Source organism: Protopterus annectens, chromosome 12.part0 (genome assembly GCF_019279795.1).
Source record: "Protopterus annectens isolate FY-2018-M chromosome 12.part0, PAN1.0, whole genome shotgun sequence".
NCBI classification, from domain to species: Eukaryota; Metazoa; Chordata; order Ceratodontiformes; family Protopteridae; genus Protopterus; species Protopterus annectens.
Window position 1 is genome coordinate 823,991,754 of NC_056746.1, and position 22,136 is coordinate 824,013,889.

General features: G+C 35.0%; 1 protein-coding gene across 1 annotated transcript in view; it reads right to left on the reverse strand.

Annotated features, from left to right (window-relative positions):
• The window catches only part of HELZ2 (helicase with zinc finger 2), a 1,911,095-nt gene that overhangs the window by 1,105,179 nt on the left and 783,780 nt on the right, over window positions 1–22,136 (reverse strand). Inside the window, exon 7 of the mRNA XM_044089861.1 lies at window positions 17,561–17,636. Coding sequence (XP_043945796.1) covers window positions 17,561–17,636 — 76 coding nt within the window. The remainder of the gene's footprint in view (window positions 1–17,560; window positions 17,637–22,136) is intronic.

Here is a 22,136-nt window from a genome sequence, read left to right on the forward strand (position 1 = left end):
CAAACTGACTATACTGACAACAATGTGAATAGTCATTTTTTACTGAAGCGGTCAGAATGCCTTTTGAACAAGAATCAGAAACCAGTATTTTACGGGAGGCAGAAACAGCAATGAAATGCACCTACTTATTCAGTGAAAAGGAACAGTTACTACAGCAAACGTTAGATACACAGACTAGTACTAGTGTTCTGGACAATAAGTTAGTGCCTGTTAAGCACTTATATAATGGGGACTTTTCTATTTACAACTATACTAACATGGAAATTGGTGATGAACACTTTAGCCTTTTGAAAAACGTTTTTTCTTTTGTTCCAAATTTCAAGCTTGACATTGTTAGGGTTTTAAAAAGTTTAAAGTTGTATACAAGGCAGTTAAATTTGACCCTGTTTTTTTATGCAAAAAGTGATTCTAATATGTGTGACAATATGAAATTTAAAAGGAAAAGCACTTTTATGCCAGTGCAGAAAACTGTTATTAACACATTTGAAAAAAACATGTGAAGTTGAAATTAGAAAAGTTTTGCGAAAACCCACTATTTTTGTTGATAACTTGTCTGTTAATGAAAGGGACTATTTGAAATTGTGGGCTGAATCAAGAGATTATAGGGTCATGAAACCCAACAAAGGGGGAGGGGGCAGTAGTAATGTTGCAAAGTTTATATTTGTTAGTAAAATGTATGATATTCTTAATGACGACAAAGTTTATGACAGGGTGTCCATTAATGACGTAAATAGGGCTTATATGAAAAATGATTGGTGGCTATATGAGTCTTTTTGTCAGGATGTTATTGATTCTAGTGAATTTGATTTTTTAACTGTGGAAATTCCAGTAATTCTGACCATATTTGGTTTTCATAAAATCCACAAGGACACCAACAATCCTCCATTTAGACCCACTGTACCTGCAGGATATTCAAAAACTGAACCTATGGCTGCTTATGTGGATGTTTATTGCAAGAAGGCATTAACTAGCAAAGCACACATTCTGAAAGATTCTTGGCACTGCCTAGAATTACTTGGGATACACCCAAAGACAATGATCATATTTTTGTTACTATTGATGTTGTCAATTTATTTACTGTTATTCCACACGACATTGGATTGGAATTTTTCAGTGACAATCTGTTAAATGTGGAAGGCATACATAATGTAAAAAGAAATCTTTTAATTGAGATGATGGAAACAGTACTGAACAACAATTTTTTTGTATTCTGAAGGGGAATATTTTAAGCAGAAGTCAGAAGTAGCTATGGGGGAAAAATGTGCCCCCATTTACGCTTAGTATTAGCCGAATGGGAAAAGTGGTTTGTTTTTGATTCCCCTTTCAAGAATGACATTATTCCATGGGTACGTTTTCTGGATGATATTTTAATCCTGTGGTGGGGTACTGAGGAAAGAACTGTTGAATTTGTTTCTTATTTAAATACCGCCACCAATTTCTTGGAATTTACTTATAAAGTAGGGATCCAGGAACTAGAGTTTTTAGACATCCTGCTTTACAAACATTTGTAAACTAAAGAATTGTGTTCTAATATTTTTAGAAATTAAACTTTTTCTAGCATGTTGTTACACTTTGATAGCTGCCACTCAGCCCACCAGAAGAGAGGCGTTATAAAAGGACAAAGGGTTTGCCTCTCTAGGTTGGTTAGTGATGACTATACATTTGAAATGGAGATGTCAAATTTAATTGGTTTGCTCCTTAACAGGGGATACCTATTGCATTTATTGATTAAAATTAGAAATGAGACATGAAAAAAATGAAGGGATTTATATACACCTATTTTATTAATGAATACAGGTGCCAAACAAAATCCAACCCCTGCAATGACACAAAATAAAGTATTGGTATTGCCTTTTAACCAAGAGACGAGAGTACTGAAGGGGGTTATTATGAACTGTTGGGAATTAACTATAACAAGTGAGTTGAAAAAGAAACTTGGCAAACATCCTGTAGTGACCTATAGTATAGGAAATAATTTAAAGAAAATATTCGAGAAGAACAAGGACCATGTTATAAAGCCATATAATTCATTACTGAGTAAATGTAACATGTGTAAATATTGTAGACAGATACATACATGAAGGTCCATACGTGACTATTCAAGATTACAGCAGGACCGTGCAGTGTCCTGGGTGAACTACTTGTAACACTAAAATGGTGGTATACATTGCCAAATGTGGGAGTTGTCCTGCATTTTATGTAGGGAAAACCACATGAAGGTTACGTGACAGGATGGCAGAACATTGGAGGGATATTAAGAACAAAAAGACCACTAATGCACTTTTTTCCCCACAGTGACATGTGTGAGGGTTTTAAAAAGGTTTTTATTTTTTATTGTAGATAGAGTGGTGTATAATGAGGGGGGGTGATTTTCAAATGTTACTGGAATTCAGGGAGACTATGTGGCAGATGAGACTTAATGCCACAGTATCCCCAGATATAAATGACAGTTGCTCTATTACTAGCTTACTGAAACTAGGGTTGATGCAAGTTTGATATACTACATAGGTGATGTATTTTAACAAGTTTTTTATTGGTTTTACATTACTTAAGTATTTTTAACCATATTTAATATATGCAGCCTGATGCTATACCTTTAAGAAGAGAACTGACACTTGTTTAATTAACTATGTCATTCAATTAAACAATGCTATATAAGGGAACTAATGGAAATGTGAATTTGACTCTGATGATGCCTAGATGTAAGTAGGCGAAAACGCTAGGTCTTTTGTTTTTTTATTTAATAAAGTGTACTTCCGTGGATGTCTGTGCATTGTGGTGACTCCTCTGTTTGGAATTTGTGTTTTACTAATCATCTAGTATGATCTTTGGGGGTAACAAATATATACGTTTGTTAGGACAGGAATAACACCTTGAATTGACTCAAATGACGATCACGAACCATTTCAAAAAGAATGAATGGGACAATTACAAAAGAGTTCTTATTATAGAGTATAATATGATGGCTCCCAAGATTAAAAGCATTATAGTAAAGAACTGGTCAGTTACTAGTTGCAACACTTCGATGTTAGGCAATTTAGGTGCTGAACCACACTTCATGTTTAAGACATCACATAATCTGAAACAAAATTTTGAAAATAATAATAGCAACATCACCAGAATAGGACAAGATAAAGGCACAACAAAATGTGGGTATTGTAAATTTTATAAATACATTCTTACTCAAAAGGTCCTTACACTCAGCAATGGGCTGAATGTAAAATTCATCTTGTTAATGGGAATTGTACAACATCGGGGATAGTATATCTAGAATTATGCCAAGTGTGACACAGTTTCTACACAGGAAAACAATTTAACATACTCTCAATAAAAGAGTATACAAGCATCTTTATGACATTAGAAAGAAAAACACTATCAATGCCCTCTACAGACACTATTCAGTTTGTACTAGTAAATGTGAATTATTGTTTGGTGTAATAGATAGAATACCCTAAGATTTGATAGGGGGCAACTGGGAGAATTTAACTGAATACAAACAACTGAAATGGCAATTATGCTTAAATGCATTGTTTCCATTCACATGGTCTAAATCACGTGTCATCTGTTAACCCAATACTAAAAATGAAAGTAACACATTTACAGTAACCGGTAAGGAGGACATAGCCACAGATTTTGTATTTTACATTTAGTACCCTGTACCTTGTACTTTGAACATGTAGTACCTTGTATTCTGATTCTTAGAATTTTAGCGCTTTAGAGAAAGTTATGGAATAGTTAATTTATTTAAATAACTTACTTTTTATTTACCTAATCCCTTTATTTATCTATTTTCTTTTTACTGTTTTCCTTATCAATATCTTTTATTAAAAATTAAAGAATGGTCTTAGATTATGTAACACTTCACTGATGAGATTTTTAATGTATAAAACCCAGTGTACCTTTAAATCAACTGATACAAAAGGAAGTGAAGTGTGAGGAAACCTAGATTTTGATGAACTTCCAGTTGAGGAACAAAAGTGCTAAATCTTCTAAATAAAATATGAGTTCTTATGCTTTTAAGTTCAAGTGTCTTATTTAAGACTTTTTAAAGAAATCATTGGATGGTTAATGGTTGAACATTTTGTTCAACTGCTCCCTGATCTTCAATAGTGGTTGATGGCATTTTGCTTTGGTTACATTCTTCATATGCTGTTTTCCCTTAGGAATGTGAATTTCCCAAAACGTTTTCACAACACATGGTATATAATCAAGGATGCCCATTATTTTTTATATTTTATTCTAGCCACTGAATCTTTTGCCAAGTATAAATTCTTCAACCTCTGTTTCAACATCTGAAGGTGATACTATGTTAACATTTCTAAATTCACCACATCTATACTTTAAAAATTTTGAGCCACTGAAAGAATGTTGGTCCCTGCATGCTTTTAGGATTAAAAACTACTAAAAAATATGGGCATTAATAAAACAAAATGGCCCTCTGATTATATAGGCTGTCTGATTATGAATCTGTTTAAAAAATAGTAACAGTCACACAAAGGCTAACACATCTATCAACTCAAACTTACATATTTTGTATGAGAGTTTATTAATTACAATCTTCAGATCACAAATGACCCTTATGAAAGGTGTATTATATGTTAAAATGTTTTATCCTTCAACTGCATCAATGGTTAGACCAAATAGACCAAATAAAAGTGTATTATGTAAATGCAAAATATGATGTTTAGGCATTGGTAGTATACCATTACACTCAAAGTTAATGTGCAAGTTTAAGGCTGAAGTAAAAACAAAATGTGGTATTCAATTGTCGTTCATTAATTTATATGATGCATTTTTTATGGCTTTTCATTTCTCCCTTTTGTAATGAACTCTTGGAGATATCACAAATCAGATGCATTTCCCAGAAATGTAGAACGGCTGGTACTGATTTGGTTATGAAAACAGCACTGTTCTGAACTGGATTACTTAAACTTGCTGCTGAAAGTTCTTAAATTTATGATACTGATTAGCAATGTCTTCTTGTAAGCCAGTAAGTTTTTGGAAACACTTTCTTTGGAAATGATTAGATTAGAGCTTTTTTTATACAATCTGATGTTTCAATTTGCTAGTTGCTTTTGTTAGGAAGAAGTAATCAGGGAATGGGAATTTAAAGGTCTGTGGTACTGATATCAAGTGATACAAAATATCAGACATTTTTGAGAATGCTAAATCTTCATTTACCCTGAACAATGCTGATGTGACTTTAATTTATTCCATGCATTTTAGAAAATTAATTTATATTAGTAAAATACATTTTGATTTTACTAGTCCATTTACTGATTTTTGTTTTACAAAACGTTAATATTAAATGTTGTTTGGTTTCCTATATTTATAAGCATATTAGAGATGTAATATACTCTCCAGAAGAGTTTCTTTGGGCTAGGATTAATAATATTTCAGAGACTTGTTCATCTACTAAAGATGAGGTATTAATACTTATGACATCTTCAGTTATAACTTCATGTATACATAAGAGATTCTTTGGTTGGGAAATTTTGCATTTTATTTTCTTAATACCAAGGAACAGTTTTCAAATTATAGTAGATGATCACACAATTGCTGACACTGTATAGGGTTACAGTTAATTCCGACATAGATATTGAAATTAATTATTTCCTTTACTTTTCTTATCAAACAGTTAAGTTAAAAAAAATCTACTTGTTGCAAGCTTGCTTGATTATACACAGACAAAAATGCCAATCTAAGACAGCTCCACTGGTATAAAGTGATTACAACCCAGGCAACCCATGTTCGCTTAGCAGAATGGGCATCTGTTGCAGGTGGCATAGAGAGGGTGCCTATCCTTGGAGAATAGGGCTATACTGTGTCACAATCTCTTGGAAGAGAGGTACTTGTCCTGGGATATCTGTTCAGTTCACCAAGCTGTGAATCATGCAGCCTTTCTCAGCAGGTTTACAGAGGCATGCCTATGCATGAGGAGTATGGTAGCCCTTGTAGAAATGTAGATCATGTGCTCCTACACCCACAGGGAGGAGCCAGGGTTTCAAAGAAAAGTATTTCCATAGCCAGGATGAGGGTAAGGCCACAAGAAACCCTTACAGAGACCTGGATGATGGTGTCTCTGTGGTTAGAGAAGCCTGATGGCCATTTTAAGTAAATGGGCAAAAAAAGTATTACAAAATGTCAAAAAAAGATGTTCCTACACTGTTAGGGAAATCGATGATATTGTCTTTTTGGAACTATAACCTTAAAATCTATTCTGGATGCAACAAAACAATTTATAACAAGTTGTTATCGACTAACCGTTTAATTCTATGTTTTATGCGTGGGTCTACTTCGCTCATCTTTGTTAGATGTGCAGTGATTCAAGTCAACTATATTTACAACATGAGCTTGAATATGCCATCTGTAGTTTTGCTTATAACTGTTCCTAATGTTATTTCAGATACATTTATTTGTAATAATCTCTTAAGTACTAGAAGGAATTTATAATTATCTTGTTCTATTCCCAAGATTTCAAAGAGAAATCAGAATGTTCTATTATGCTTAGGGATATCATCTTATAAAAAATTCAAGTATGTTCCTGTTAACTGTACATTTGTTTTCACAAAGTTGTTAAAAAATCTGCTTTCTATATAGCATGTGATGCAGTTGTTTTTAGCAGGTTCATTTTAATATGTTAGGAACCTTTTTCGGTTGTAGTTTGAAGCTTTTTGTTTCAATGTTTTCTTCAGATTTATGTCTTTGTTTGTTATTTCATGTTTATGTAATATATATAATTTATGTACATTTGTACAAATCTTTTGTTTAATTTCTGCTTTGTTCATTGAAAAATGGTTAATGCCTTGCTAGCTCCACTGGCAAAGCAAGATAAAACCCTGACTTTCCCTAGATGACCTGGCTTTGACTGTGGGCCTAGTTGCTGGTGAACTTTTCACTGGGTAAGTGGGAGAGAAGCAACTCTCAACTTGTTCACTATGGTTGAGAAATGACACCAAATTGTCCAAAATGAACATATCTGCATCAGCTGTATGCCATGGAAGTATACATGTGCACTCTCAAGGCTAGCAATATGTGGAAGTTGCTGTGCTACAGCATATGATTGCTCAGTTCTAGGCACCAGACTCTCACCTTGTGGGAGAATTAATTGGCACATTCTTCCCTTATGAGGAATGAATGGAACAATTCCACAGCTGAGATGGAAGCTTAATGGTCAATGAGAGGAGGTGGAAGAAAAAAAATATAAGACAGAAGATAAGCTAATGCCTAAGGATTCCTAAGTCAAAATAGATAAAGTGATATAAAAGTGAAGCAGTTAGTGACTTATTTGCTAGAGGAGCCAAGAGAACATGGCGGGACAGAGGGACCAGTGCTGTGTCACCCATCATTGGGAAAGACATGTGGTACAGTCCATTACAATGCAGATATGGAAGATTTTTATAAAGCATGCAAGTTACATGATAGGACCATTCACTTATTGCTGCAATGCATCATTTCTGCAATAACCTTTACTGCTAATGTATGGGAGCATTTATGAGCAAAGTGGGATGATTATCAAGCCCTCATTCAGATGTGTATGCAAGTCAGTCGTCAGGGAAAGGGCAAGGTCATATGAAGAAAAAAACCCTAGCAGCTCTCTGCAAAACACAACACACAGTGATTAGCAGGTGCCCTTCTGTAGTAGAATGGATATGTGCGGGAAGGGGGTGAGAAAGAGATAGTTAACAGACAGAGGAGAAAAACAGAATTAAAATAAAAAAAAAATTCTTGCTCTTTAAAGCTTGGGAAGATGTTGACCAGTGTTTCGTATTGTTTTTGGCAAGTTTCAAATTCCCACCAAACCATATTAACTCCACTAAATACACAGAAATGTACACCACTACTCTATACCAACATGTAAACAGCAGCACAGATGCAGCTGTACCCCATAGGAACAAGTGCAGGGCAAACGCCTGAAAAAAAACCCACATGGTAGAACCATAATATAAATAAATGTTACAATAAAAGGACAATCATTTTGACCAAAAGTAAGAAGAGTAATTCCCAGATTGTTAGACCAGTTGTCACTGAAATAAACAGACAACTCAATAGCTTAATAAAATTCACCAAAGCCATATTTGAGGCGAAAATAGCTACCTAAGCAAAACAACTTTTTGTTATGTTTGTAATCTCAAAAGCACAATGCAGCAATGTTCTGAGTTGTTTGTGAATGATGTTACCTACACTGAAGCTGAAAATAGAGTAAACCTTCTGGATGACGCTTTTATTTCTGACTTTACTCCCCCCCATCTGTTCCTGAAGATATACCAGAAACTTGCTGACCTCCTGCTATCATGCACCCCCAAGTCCTACAAGTGCTATTTAAAGCTAAAAATACCGCATTGATGAGTCCTGACAATATCCCTGGACGCATTCTACACAGCATGAAGCACAGTTTAGCCAAACCCCTAACAACACTTTTCAGTCTCAGCCTCCAAGCAGGTTTTGTACAAAGAGAATGGAGAACAGCTATAGTTATTCCCCTACATAAGGGAGGATCTTTCACACACCCAGGCAATTGCACAGCCATAAGTCTGACCAGCCTCTTTTGCCTTTTGCAAAGCCATGAAAAGACTTATCATGAAACTGATCAATTAGGATATAGGAAACCTTTAAACAGTGGACCTGCCTTAGTTTGGATTCATCAAGGGCAGGGCAAGGCATGCTTACTCAACCTGGAGGTCTTTTTTGAAAAGGTCACTAAAGCAATGGATGAAGGTAAAAAGATACACACTGCATACCTCACCCAGCTAAAGCTTTTAACACAATTCCCCACCCAGGAATAGTAGGAAAGCTAAATAAACTGGGAATAACCCCCTTTGTCAGCCACTGGATTGCCAATTGGCTCACAGACTGGATGCAGGAAATCAAAATGGGGAAGCTATCCCAAAAAAGAGACCAGTCACCAGTGGGGTCCCCAAGGGTTCTATACTGGGACCTCTTCATTTGGCATTTACTTTTCTGAAATAAAATACCAAAGGGCTCTGACTGATTAAGTTTGCAGGGGACTGCACACTAGAAGCAGTCATGGAATCACCAAATGACTTAACCATCCTGTAGGAATGTTTGTCAAAAATAAACTATTGGTTCCAAAATCACAGACTGAAACTAAATGCCAAAAATGCACTACTGTATCCTTTGGAAAGTTATCTACTCTAGGGAACTACCACATTGACAATATGCCTCTAAGAGTTGACCCAGTTTATGATTTGGGAACTTATGTGAACAGTGATCTGACTTTTGACCAAAATGTGTCTATTGTTGTAAGAAAGTCCTTCTACATTGCACTGCTTATAAACAAAGTGGTTGTATCTAGGTCTACATATGTCATTGTCCCCTTTTATTCAGCCCTCATTAAGCCAGTTGTTGTGTATAATCCTCCTTTAGCATGTATCTTTCCAGACACATGCAACAACTGGAATGCCACAAAGATACCTTACTAAAAGGATAGAAGGCCTAAACAATACACCGTATAGACTGCTAAGAGGTGACCTGTTTCTGGCATAGAAGGCATCCACTGACCCAATACTGATGAATTTATTGCACCTCAGCAAGTCAAACTGCAACAGAATACTTGGTCAAGGGATCTAAATCTCTTCTGCAACATCAACAAAATGGTTTGGAAGGACAGGTATATCTCAAAGATGAAATTGGTACTCTTGAACAGAGTCCCATCCCCATAAAAAGAAGTCCATCCCTTTCCATACTGAAGTACAACTTGGATCTATGGATGTGAAATAGAAAATTTACCAGAAGACTATCTCGATACTACTAATAGACAGAGGCAGTTCCTAAATGCATTATCCCATGCATTGATCCCCTTAAATTATCTATGGCATGATCTTAGTTATTCTCATTAGGGGAAATATATATGTATCAGCCATAAGAATAGGTAAAACTAATCTACAACCATATGGGATAGGTTAATTCGAGCACGAAAAGGGCAACTGGACAGGCTTTAAATGTCCAGCAAGGGCAGCTAGCCTGTACTTACCTATGAACCTATGAACCTATAATAGAAAAGTCTTCTCAGAATTATATGAGATTTGTCACTGGAATATTAACCCCAAGGGAAGTGTTGTAGACTGGTAGTTCTAATAACTGATTGTGTGTTTTGGGTAAATGATTTGCTTTGCTGATGAAGTAATATTTTTGCACTTTGTCACAATTAATTAGAAGTGGTTTTCATTTTCTGTTACCCTTTTCTATGACAAATTTCATGCACATTTTTCTAACAGGGTTAGTATTGTCACATGTAAAATATTATCAGCTTTGGACAGTGCATTCTCTTTTTTCAGTATAACACATTAAAGATCTGTAGTTTTGTTTCATTTGTCTGGTGATTATTGGTTTACACTGCTCAACACAGTGTGGCACATCTGTTTCTATTCCCATATAGCAAAACATAATCTAACCAAGTATAAGTGTATATAAGTCTGAAGAATTCCATGCATAAATGACTGCATGTGAGCATACATTATTCAATATCCAGAAAATAACACAGTAGCCAGTTTGCATTGTTTTTAACCTGAACAACACTTACTACAATAGCACTGTAAACAGCTACATAAAATGAAGCGTATCTGTTTTTTAGGGTGAGATTTGAACGACAGGCTCTCAGAAGCACAATAGGTTTGCATTTTCAATTCAGAAGAAATAGTGTTTGAATTTGCAGTTTAGGCTGATGCATCATTGATATAGGACTCCACAAAGAATTAAGGAAGAAAGGTGGCGGGATGCAGTGTTAAGATGTAAGTGTACTGAGGGGGTGTCAAACATTCTTCACAGTTGGTGGTCCAGTAAGATAGTGAGGATACTGTGGAAAGACTCAGTCATGATATAGATAGTGATTCATCAAAAAAAACAAAGAAGACACATTGTTGTCCTGCTTGTCTGCACTTGAAACTGAAGGCGAAAGATGGAGTACAGATGAAAGAGCAGAGATAAAACTATTTTGAAAATTGACAACTATAGAGTACTCTGAAAACAAGTAACCAAACATCAAGAAAAACAGCATAACCAGCAGCTGAGCAGAAACAAATGGTACACCCAAACTGAATATTAATTCTTTATTATCAGTTTTAGTTAAGCTCTTTCCTCCCACATCTGTGGACTTCATCAGAACTAAAACTGAAAGCCAACACATATTTTTAATGTAACAACACACTACTAATATAACAAACATCCAGTCTTAAAACACCTTTCCTGTCATGTAAACTAAATAAAGTTAAGCAAATTATACACTGCCGAATCTGCATTTAAACCATGTCATATTATAAGCTCTAAACAATGTATGTATGGTTCTTTTATAAGATAAACAAAAAATACCTAAAGTTCGCAGTATAAAATATATAATTTTGCTTTAGAAACCTTGTATACATTTTTTGGAAAACCAGCATGACTTCTTAACCCTGCAATAAACAGAGGCAAAGTCACCTAAAGAATCTTGTGCAAGATTTTTAATAAAAAAAAAAAAAAACACTTTGCAATCAGAGGCTACAATAAATAAATGTGAGTGTGTGTGTGTGTGTGTGTGTGTGTGTGTGTGTGTGTGTGTGTGTGTGTGTATTTATATACATATATATGCATAGCTATAAACACACACACACACACACACACACATATATATATATATATATATATATATATATATATATATATATGGTTCCCTTTCATAATATCGAAGAACCACAATGTCGACTCACTAAACAGCAAGAAAACAACATCATAAGGTCAAAACAGCGAACACCCAGAAGTGTGAATTTCACGTCCAGGAAACTAACCACTTGGCCACCATTGACAACCTTTGCCCGTTTCTCCACTGTAGTGTGATATCGGAGTTGTAATATTTAAGTGGGGGGTTGTGGGGGGCAAAGCCCATTACATGGGTGATGTAGGAGCACAGATTCCCACTTTGGTGGGTTTAATTTGTTTAGTGTTTTTGTTATTGTCAGTGGTGGCCAAGTGGTTAGTTTCCTGGAGGTGAAATTCACCGTTCTATGTGTTCGCTGTTTTGAGCTTACTATTATGATGTTGTCATCTCCATGTTTAATGAGTCAATGTTGTGGTTCTTCGATGATGTAAAGTAGAACTATATATATATATATATATATATATATATATATATATATATATATATATATATAAAATTATATTGATATAATTATATATCAACTATTATCTTGAAAAGTACAATAAAAACAAGAATGGTAATAATTTAACAATAAAAAATAATAAGGACCTTATAATATATATATATATATATATATATATATATATATATATATATATATATATATATGGCTGCGCCCCCCACACCCCCTGCTAATTATATATATCTGCTCCAAGATTGCACTTAACTACACTATGTGCAATCTTGGAGTTGATATATTTAATTAGCAGGGGGTGTGGGGGGCACATATATTTGGTAGAAATTGTTATGATTTATGTTGTTTAAGCTGAGTTTACGCATAATATGTGTTTTCAGTATTTTGAGTTTCAGTATTTTGAGTATTCAGTATTTTGAGCTTTCAGTATTTTGGTCTTCAGTATTATGAAGTTTTGTCATTTTCAGTATTTTGAAGTTTCAGTGTTATGAAGTGAATCCATATATATATATATATATATATATATATATATATAGATATATATATATATATATATATATAGATAGATATAAATATAGATACAGATAAAAATAGGAAACTATTGATAATTAAAGGTTAAACAGCTAAGCTGTAGAGCACTAAAGTTTAGCAGAGCGTTATTTGAAAACACTCTGTATAGAACTGTGATCATTCAGTCTTGGCCATACTGTGGGATTAACTCTCAATTGTCATGCTACGTCTATGAATTCAAAAACTCTCCCCATGCACCATCTTTTGGGTCTCTCATCACTTTCTCTGTAAGTATAAACTTAAAATTTGCTTTGCTCTCACACACCTATGTATGTCTAAATCAGGCATTGGTGGTATTGACTTTTGCTATATCATATAGATGTTCATAAACCCTTTTATTGGAGTGGGTATTCAGTCTTCCCTATATAATTACTGTTAAAATCCTGGCAAATCTTAATATAAACCACACCAGAGGAACTCTGACTTGCTGAAGTCATTAACTTTAAAAAACAACCTCTATTTATTACTGGTAAAGCGTTGGCTTCCCAAATGAATCTACATGGTTGCACAAGCCATACTTCCTTAGACCAAATTTCAGGTGCTGCTCCAGCAGCATTACTTAAATTGATAACACTAGCAGTATTGTATTCAAACTTGCTTTTTAAAATGTTGCCCCTTTTATATACAGATGTTGTGACTGTCCCCAATACTTTATAGATATATGGGTGTATTTTAAACAAAGCCCAATTTCCTTGCAAAACCTTTTTAATCCACATTGAAGTACTATTAAACTTTAAAATTTAACTATTTAATTTTTAATTAATATTATTATTTTAAGATTTAATTTTTTATTTAATTTAATTTAACTTTTAATTTTTTTTGTTCCTTAATGTACCAAATATGTTATGAATTGTTCCTTTGAAGGGCTTAGTTTCATAGTTTCATAGTATAGTACTAGGCTATCTGCCCTGGGGCATTTGTAAGCCTAGCCATAGTGATGTGGCTTTTGCCACCCCATGAAATGGTACAAAAATGTACAGAATAAATCTAGAATACTGTGCCTCTGTCTAGTAGTGACACAATGAAGGTCCCCTTATATAATAGAATTAGTTTACTGTGCCCCTGTCTAGCAGTGACACAGATGTGACCCCTGGGGTAAACTTACGATCTCTCATCCACTCATCAAGATTTCTCTTGAAGAGAGTCAGTGAGGGGCTCTGCCTAATATGAACTGGGATCCTGTTCCAAAGCATGGGAAGCCTCTGGGTTATGAATCTATCCCTCCAGCATGTCCTATTCATACTTGTGCCGAGGTTTAAGTCTTTAGCTCTCGTGGTCCTGATGGATTTGGATTTTTTGAGGTGGAGCATGTCCATCAGATCCTGATTGGACATGGCCTTGTACGTCAGGCAGAGATCACCTCTGAGCAGGCAGTATGCTACTGAATAGAGCTGAAGTTTCTTTAGTCTGGCAGAATAAGACACATGTTGGAGACCCTAGATACTTTTGGTGATGTACTTTTGTGGTCTCTCCACCTGTTGCAAATGCCGGGTGAGGTACATACCAAATGGGGCATTGTACTCAATCATGGGTCTGATGAGGGAGAAATATAGGGGTACAATGACATCCTTGGATCTAGATGTGAATCCCTTCATGATGAGGTGTGCAAGGTAGAATGTTTTTCTAACCACTTTGGCAACGTGGGTGTCAAATGAGAGGTCGCTGTCTACTTGGGTCCCTAGGTCTCTGATTACTTTTTCCGTACTCAGTGGGTTGCTGTCTATGTGATAATTTGTGGGTACTTTGTTTTTTCCAAAAGGGATGACTATACATTTTTTGGCATTTAGTTTAAGGCCGTGACTACGGCACCAGTTGTCCGTTTCAGTGAAGCCTTTTTGTAGGATGTGTGTGTCTGCTGGTGTATCGACTATGGCGCCTAGTTTGCAGTCATCTGTGAACTTTGTCAGCCACAGCCCTCTCATGTTTGCTTTAACATCTGAGAAATAAATGCCGAACAAGAGGGGTCCCAGGACAGATCCCTGTGGGACACCACTTGTGACTGGCTTTGAGTCGGACATTGCTCCAGTGATTTTAACTTTATGGGTTCTGTCCTTTAGCCAGTTTGCAACCCATCTAGTGACATAAGGGTTTACTTTTAAGCTGTTTAGCTTATCTATGATGCCTGAGTGGGGTATTGTGTTGAAGGCCTTAGCCAAGTCCAGGTATGCTGTATGGACTGCTTTGCCCTCATCAATGGCTCTAGTGACTGTTTCGAAAAAGTCAACCAGGTTTAAAAGGCAAGATCTTCCCTTTACAAAGCCGAACTGGGTGGGGTCAAGTGTCTGTAGGTCCCCTATGTCTCTGTTTATGAGTTCCATAATGATTCTTTCCATAGCTTTGCAGACATATACATATATATATATATATATATATATTTATACATATACATATATATATATATATATATATATATATATATATATATATATATATATATATATATATATATATATATATATATATATATATATATATATATATATATATATATATATATATATATATATATATATATATACATATATATATATATATATATATATATATATATATATATATATATATATATATATATATATATATATATATATATATATATATATATATATATATATATATATATATATATATATATATATATATATATATATATATATATATATATATATATATATACATATATATACATATACATATATATATATATATATATATATATATATATATATATATATATATACATATACATATATATATATATATATATATATATATATATATATATATATGGGTCCACTTTAAATTCCCAAAGTTGCACTTTCCCGACACCAAGTTTACCGAGACTAAATGTCCGAAATCGCTAATTACCAAAAGTGTGAATTACCGACTATCGTAATCCCGACAGCTGCAGTGAATTATTGTAGTTACGTACTTGATATTGTAAATTAGTATACAAATCAGTCATATGTTTCCAACAATATATTCTAGTGAGCCGTAATGATGGCGGGTTTATCGGAAGTTGTATACATTATATGTTAGTTTGCATTACTACAAAGAAATATTAATTAGAAAACCCGACAACTTATTACTTTCAGCTATTACAGTTGATGTTTGGGAAATGGAGGCATATCTACAGCACTAGTTATACGTCCAGCTGGGACTTCAAAGATATTTCCTTTTGTAATTAAATTATAATATTCAATTTTATTATTTGTGAGCACTATCACGTAATGGAAGACTTACTTCATGAGATTTTCGTTTCAACTTGGACAAGTTGTTTTCACTGACGTGTTTTTAGTGGTTTGCTATTAATTTCTATATACTATTTCAACACCGAAGAATAGTGATTTACGTTGGTGTCGGTGAATTAACGGTCGGGCAAATCGTTCGTCGGACAAAAGAGTTGTCGGTGATTTTGGGTCGGTTAAGTTGGTGTCAGTGAAGTAAGCATTCGGGAATGTAAAGTAGACCCATATATATATATAGATATATATATATATATATATATATATATATATATATATATATATATATATATATACATATATATATATATATATATATATAGATATATATATATATATATATATATACATATATATATATATATATATATATATATATATATATATATATACATATATATATATATATATATATATATACATATATATATATATATATATATATATATATATATATATATATATATATATATATATACATATACATATATATATATATATATATATATATATATATCTATACATACATATATATATATACATATATATATATATATATATATATATATATATATATATATATATATATATATATATATATATATACATATATATATATATGCATATACATCAATCTTCTTCTTCTTCTTCTTTCGGCTTTTCCCGGTTAGGGGTCGCCACAGCGGATCACCTTGTCCGCACATTGAATGGCAGTGGAGTTTTACAGTGTCGAGTTGCCAGCCCGGCGCCCAACCTTCCACAGAAGGCACACTCACACGCACACCTAGGGCCAATTTAGAATGTCCAATCCACCTGCAGCATGTCTTTGGGATGTGGGAGGAAACCGGAGCACCCGGAGGAAACCCACGCGACCACAGGGAGGACATGCAGACTCCGCACAGAAGGCACCCCAGCCGAGGATCGAACCGGAGAACCTCTTGCTGTGAGGCGGCAATGCTAACCACTGCACCACCGTGGCCGCCCTTATATGCATATACATCAATGACAAGCCCATATACCTGGTCAATGACAAGCCCATATACCTGGTTAACAAGTAGAAATAAAACAATAAAAGAGAATGATTAAAAAAAATGCAGCAGTGTGCCTCATCATCTCCATATTTTTAACCCAAAATAATAGCATAATTGGAATTAGTTTAGTTATAATGAACAGGGAATTTTGTGGCAGTATGCAGTATCTCAGTAATTAGTGTTTCTTCCTAAGAGTTCCATGACCTGGGGATAAGTCATGATTTCTGGTCATTCCCTTTGTGGAGACTGCTTGTTCTTCTCATACCTGAGTGGGTCTTGTATGAATAATTCAGTTTCCTTTTACCTCTCAAAAATATGGTGTTTGTCTAGCTGTATGTCCACATGTACTGTATTTAACATTGTTTGAAAATGGTTTCCTTATTGCATTGACAAATAAGTAGCATTTAAAAAAATAACTGATTTATTTATGTGAACTACTGTACTTCAGCAACTCTAGATAATTAACATTGTCAAAAAACATATCAGAAGCCCCATTTCACTTCAAACGAAGATAATCACAAAACAGGCATTCAGAATAAAGTACAGCTAACAGATGACTCATTGAATTAAATTGTAAAATTCCACTGGTGTTTACAGATTCACAAACCTTGGATATTGTGAACATTTTCTACAGTTACTTGACCAAAGTCTTGCTTCCTCAGTTCTTGCCTTATCATATGAACCTTGAAAAGAAACAAAGAAAGGAAGCATTTTATTTAGTAGGTATAAAAGGACTGGCAGCTAGCACAAATTAAACAAAAACTTAACAGTATATCCATTCAAAAAATAAGACTACATAAATATCACACATCAGTTACTTTTAATGAGAAGAAAATGTGCCAAAGATCTGGAACTGTCAGGCAGACCTTACAACAATTAAAAATGGTTGATGATTGTATGCAAACATATTCAAGACTGCAATAACCATTAAAAGGGCTTGTTAGACAAAGTAAAAGAAGTGCATAGTAGAAACTGCTTACAACTTCTGTTCAGATACTGCTTTTGATTCATTATTTACTGCTGCTGTGCATGTTATTTTACTACTGCTTTGTTTGTTGTAATTACCAATCATGAAATCTACTTATCATTTAAAAGGTCTAATCCCTACTGCATCAGGTAAAGCAGCCTATTTCATGAATATTTCTATAACTTTACAGTAGCACTTTTACAAAAGCTGCTATTTGCCTTCTTGAATTAAAATCATGAGAACAATGCATTTTTTTCAAAAAATGCTTCCTCATGTCAAACAGCATTATAAAGTTTAGGAAAGAACTATACACACATATGCACATATATTTGTGTGTGTGTGTGTGTGTGTGTGTGTGTGTGTGTGTGTGTGTGTGTGTGTGTGTGTGTGTGTGTGTCTGTGTGTGTTTTGCAAGTTCTAAAACACAAACAGATACAAAACAAAGATACCTCTAAAACTAACCTCCACTCCTACCTCTCCTCTAAATGGAAATGTAACTGTGTTTTACACACCTAGCTCACCCATCTATATCCCCATTGCCTCTTGGTTACTATAAATAGGGGGTCAAGCTCAATTACCTGCTAACCCTCACATTTTTTGTTCTAAGTGAATTTTCATAAAATGTTTTTTTTTTTCTTTTTTTCAATGTATCTTTTTGACATTTAAATTTGAAACTAGATTGTGTATAATATATCTGTAATATTTTGTATTGTATTTGTATTCTTGTACTGTGGAGGTTTTCTCCCCGGGCCTCCACTGAAAATGGGCTCCCTGGTCCAGTGGACTTCCCCAGTCATCAAACTGGTATCTCGCTGATGTAGCACTGATATTTATATTGTGTAACTCTAATTCCTGTACTAAAGGGCGGACTTATTGCGCTATTAACTACACTGTTGGCCTTAGCGTTCACTGGATTCACAGTTGAAAGCCTTGCTAGTGCTATAGACTACGTTCAGCTTTTATAAATAGCTGTTTGCATATTTGGTCAGTACCTTTAGTGCTGGATTTTATAGGTATACTATTCTGGTTTTGCTTATGTTAATACTTAGTCCTGCTGCTAACAGCGCTTCAAATTTGTACAAGGCATGATCCAGTCATACCTTTACCTGGTACGCATAGCGCTATCCCTCAGTCGGCGCCTTTTTAGCTGCTGATGGTACGTAGGTTAAACTGTGTTACTGTATACCTGGTACCCATAGCGCTATCTCTTAGTTGGCGCCTTTTTAGCTGCTGACGATATTTAGGTAGACTGTATTACCGAATATACATTGCAAAGCATTCTGAATCATTTTTGTCCATATATGTTTAACAGCTTGGTCTTAACTGTGCGAATATTCTTTTATAGCCGTTTAAGCACAGCCCCCTTCCTGTTTTACTTGAGTTAAATATCACATTTGTAACATCTAACAATAACCACGCTGGCTCATACTTATGCTGTAATAATCTCATTGTGAATGCTTATTCATAATACTGCTTTAACACTCTCTCTGTGAATACCTAATGGCTGTTTATTTTTCTAAACTGCACTTTAATACTAGGTTTATTACTGTTTAGTACTGTTTTTATTTGATTAAGTTGATACTGTTTCTGCAAGGAAATATCTTACTACTTTTTTGTCTTACTATCTTCCTCTTTCTTCTTTTGCTATTACAGTAGTATTACTAAGTGGACCCCAAAAATCTACACCTCTACCTCAGCCCTCCAGGAAGACCTGAACCTCTGACTAGTGGAAAACTACTCTCCAAACCTGGTTTAGCCTTCCAACAAACTGTGGAAGTATGTCTTTGATAAGTGTCTAAATACAAACTTTAACCAGTGTACCCTACTCCAGCTACCTGCCCAGGTCAGCCAGCAGCCAATATCACCTGTCCCTATCACCTTTCTAACCTAGACCCTCTTCCATCAGCCCCCTCTCACCTCTTTATATACCTTCTCTCTCTTTTAGCTGTAAACCTTCTGCTTTATTTCTAACACATTTACCCCATTCCCACCTGAATAACTGTGGTATTTCTCCCTCTGGCCACTAGGTGGCATACTTACTACTATCCGGTTTACACCCTCTATACTTTCTCTTACATTCTGGTCCTGCCCATCACCACTCTGTTTAACTCCTTTAACCCATATCTGTACATCACCATAGCTTTACCTTAATTATTCTTCACTATACATACACTAAGGCTACTTTCTACAAGGTTACACTACATATACACACAGACCTAGTTCAAACCTACCTGCTGCTTCCACACTTCACTGATTGTTTCTTGTCTGTACCACACAAAAGTAATTTTTTGTGTCTACCCGCTCCGTTCGCCCTCCGGGCTCACTCCGCTCCCCTCCCTGCCCCCAAATCTCACCCGCCCCTAGCACCTCTACATTTATCCCCCACAAAGACACACCCCTCTTACTTCACAGCCAATCACACTGTAGACCCACCCTCTTACCTCACTACCAATCACAGTCTAGTTCCATCCAACCCACCTCTACTATCTTCAAATTGTTTCCTTCTAAGACACACCCCTCATTTGATCTCAATCAATCATATTATACACTTCATCCACACCTCCTTCTATATAGCTGTTTCATTTCCCACTCCCTGACCAAACTTTCCCTTATTAAATTTCTAATATCCCTGCACAGGCCTTCTTAACATGCCTAATTATACTCAACATCTCCTATTAATAACTCTCCTAACTACTCTAACCTCTACCTATCTTTTAACCTTCTATGAACTACCCCTAACCCTTACACTTATAATCCCAAACAAACATACCCAAACATCTCCACCAACCTTATCTACAAACTATCTCAATTCCATCCACACAACCTCCTTTCTTCAACCTAAGTACCACCACCTTTCTCACATAAAATATCTTATCTACCACCTTAAAAAATTTCCTTACTTCTACTGCAAACACCCTCAACTCTTTAACCCTATAATATCTTGCTCATTAATAGATGGAGATATTCACCCAAACCCTGGTCCAAACCCTTCCCCAATTCCCTCTAAATGCCACCCACTTATTAGAAATAGTACACCATCTACTAAACCTCCCAAATCACTATCTATTGCCCAACTAAACATATGAAGCATTTGTAATAAAATAGCACAAATTCATGCCCTACTAGAAGTTCAACAATTTGATATTCTCTGTCTAACAGAAACATGGCTTAAACCTATAATTAATGACAAAGAGATTATTCCTCCAGGCTACAACATCCTAAGACAGGACCGCTTAAACAAAAAAGGTGGTGGGGTTGCTATTCTCTATAGAACAGGACTGCAGATTAGTAGAACAAATCATAACCTCTCATTTGACACTGCTATTGAAATAATTATTACAAAACTGCAACTCAACCCACAAAAAACATTAAATATTGTCTGTACCTATCTTCCCCCAGGAAAGAATACAACCATATTAGAAGACCTTCTAAACTGGCTCTCACTAAATCACCCTCAAGAAACTATACTCTTAGGGATTTTAACATTGACTGGAACTTATGTAAACAGACTAATCCATCCACCCTTATTAACCTACATGGTTTCTCTCAAATAATCAACCTCCCAACTAGAATAAACAAACTTAACAACAAAGAAAGTATACTTGACTGGATATTAACAAATTGTCCTCAGCAAAAATATACAACAGGAACTCTCCCAGATGACCTCAGTGATCACTCCCTCACTTATATTATTAGGCAAAAAACCAGCACTACTGTCCCTATCCAAGTCAGATCATTCCGTAGTAAGAAATACTTTGACCTCAACCAGTTTCAAAATGAACTCATGCAAGTTAACTGGTCACCTCTTAAATCTCTCCCAATAGATGAAGCAGTTAGTCATTTTAATAACACTTTTCTCACTATCCTGGAACACCATGCCCCAATGCGCTCTATGCGTGTCAAATCTAAAACAGCCCAATGGCTCTCAAATAACACTAAGAAACTTATCTTAAATAGGAACAAGGCCTGGGCTAAATGGCGAACTACAAAAAGCCTAAATGATAATGTCACCTTTAGACAACAGAGAAATATGACAAAGAAAGCCATCATACAAGATAAAAAGAATTTTTATACTCAGCTTCAGCAATCTTTACCACACCAACCACATAAATTTTGGTCCTCTATCAATAAACTATTATCCCTGGTAAAGTTGCCACACCAAACCCTTCTGGCTCCGACCCCGACTCCCCTTACAAACAGCCAATGCCTTCAACAC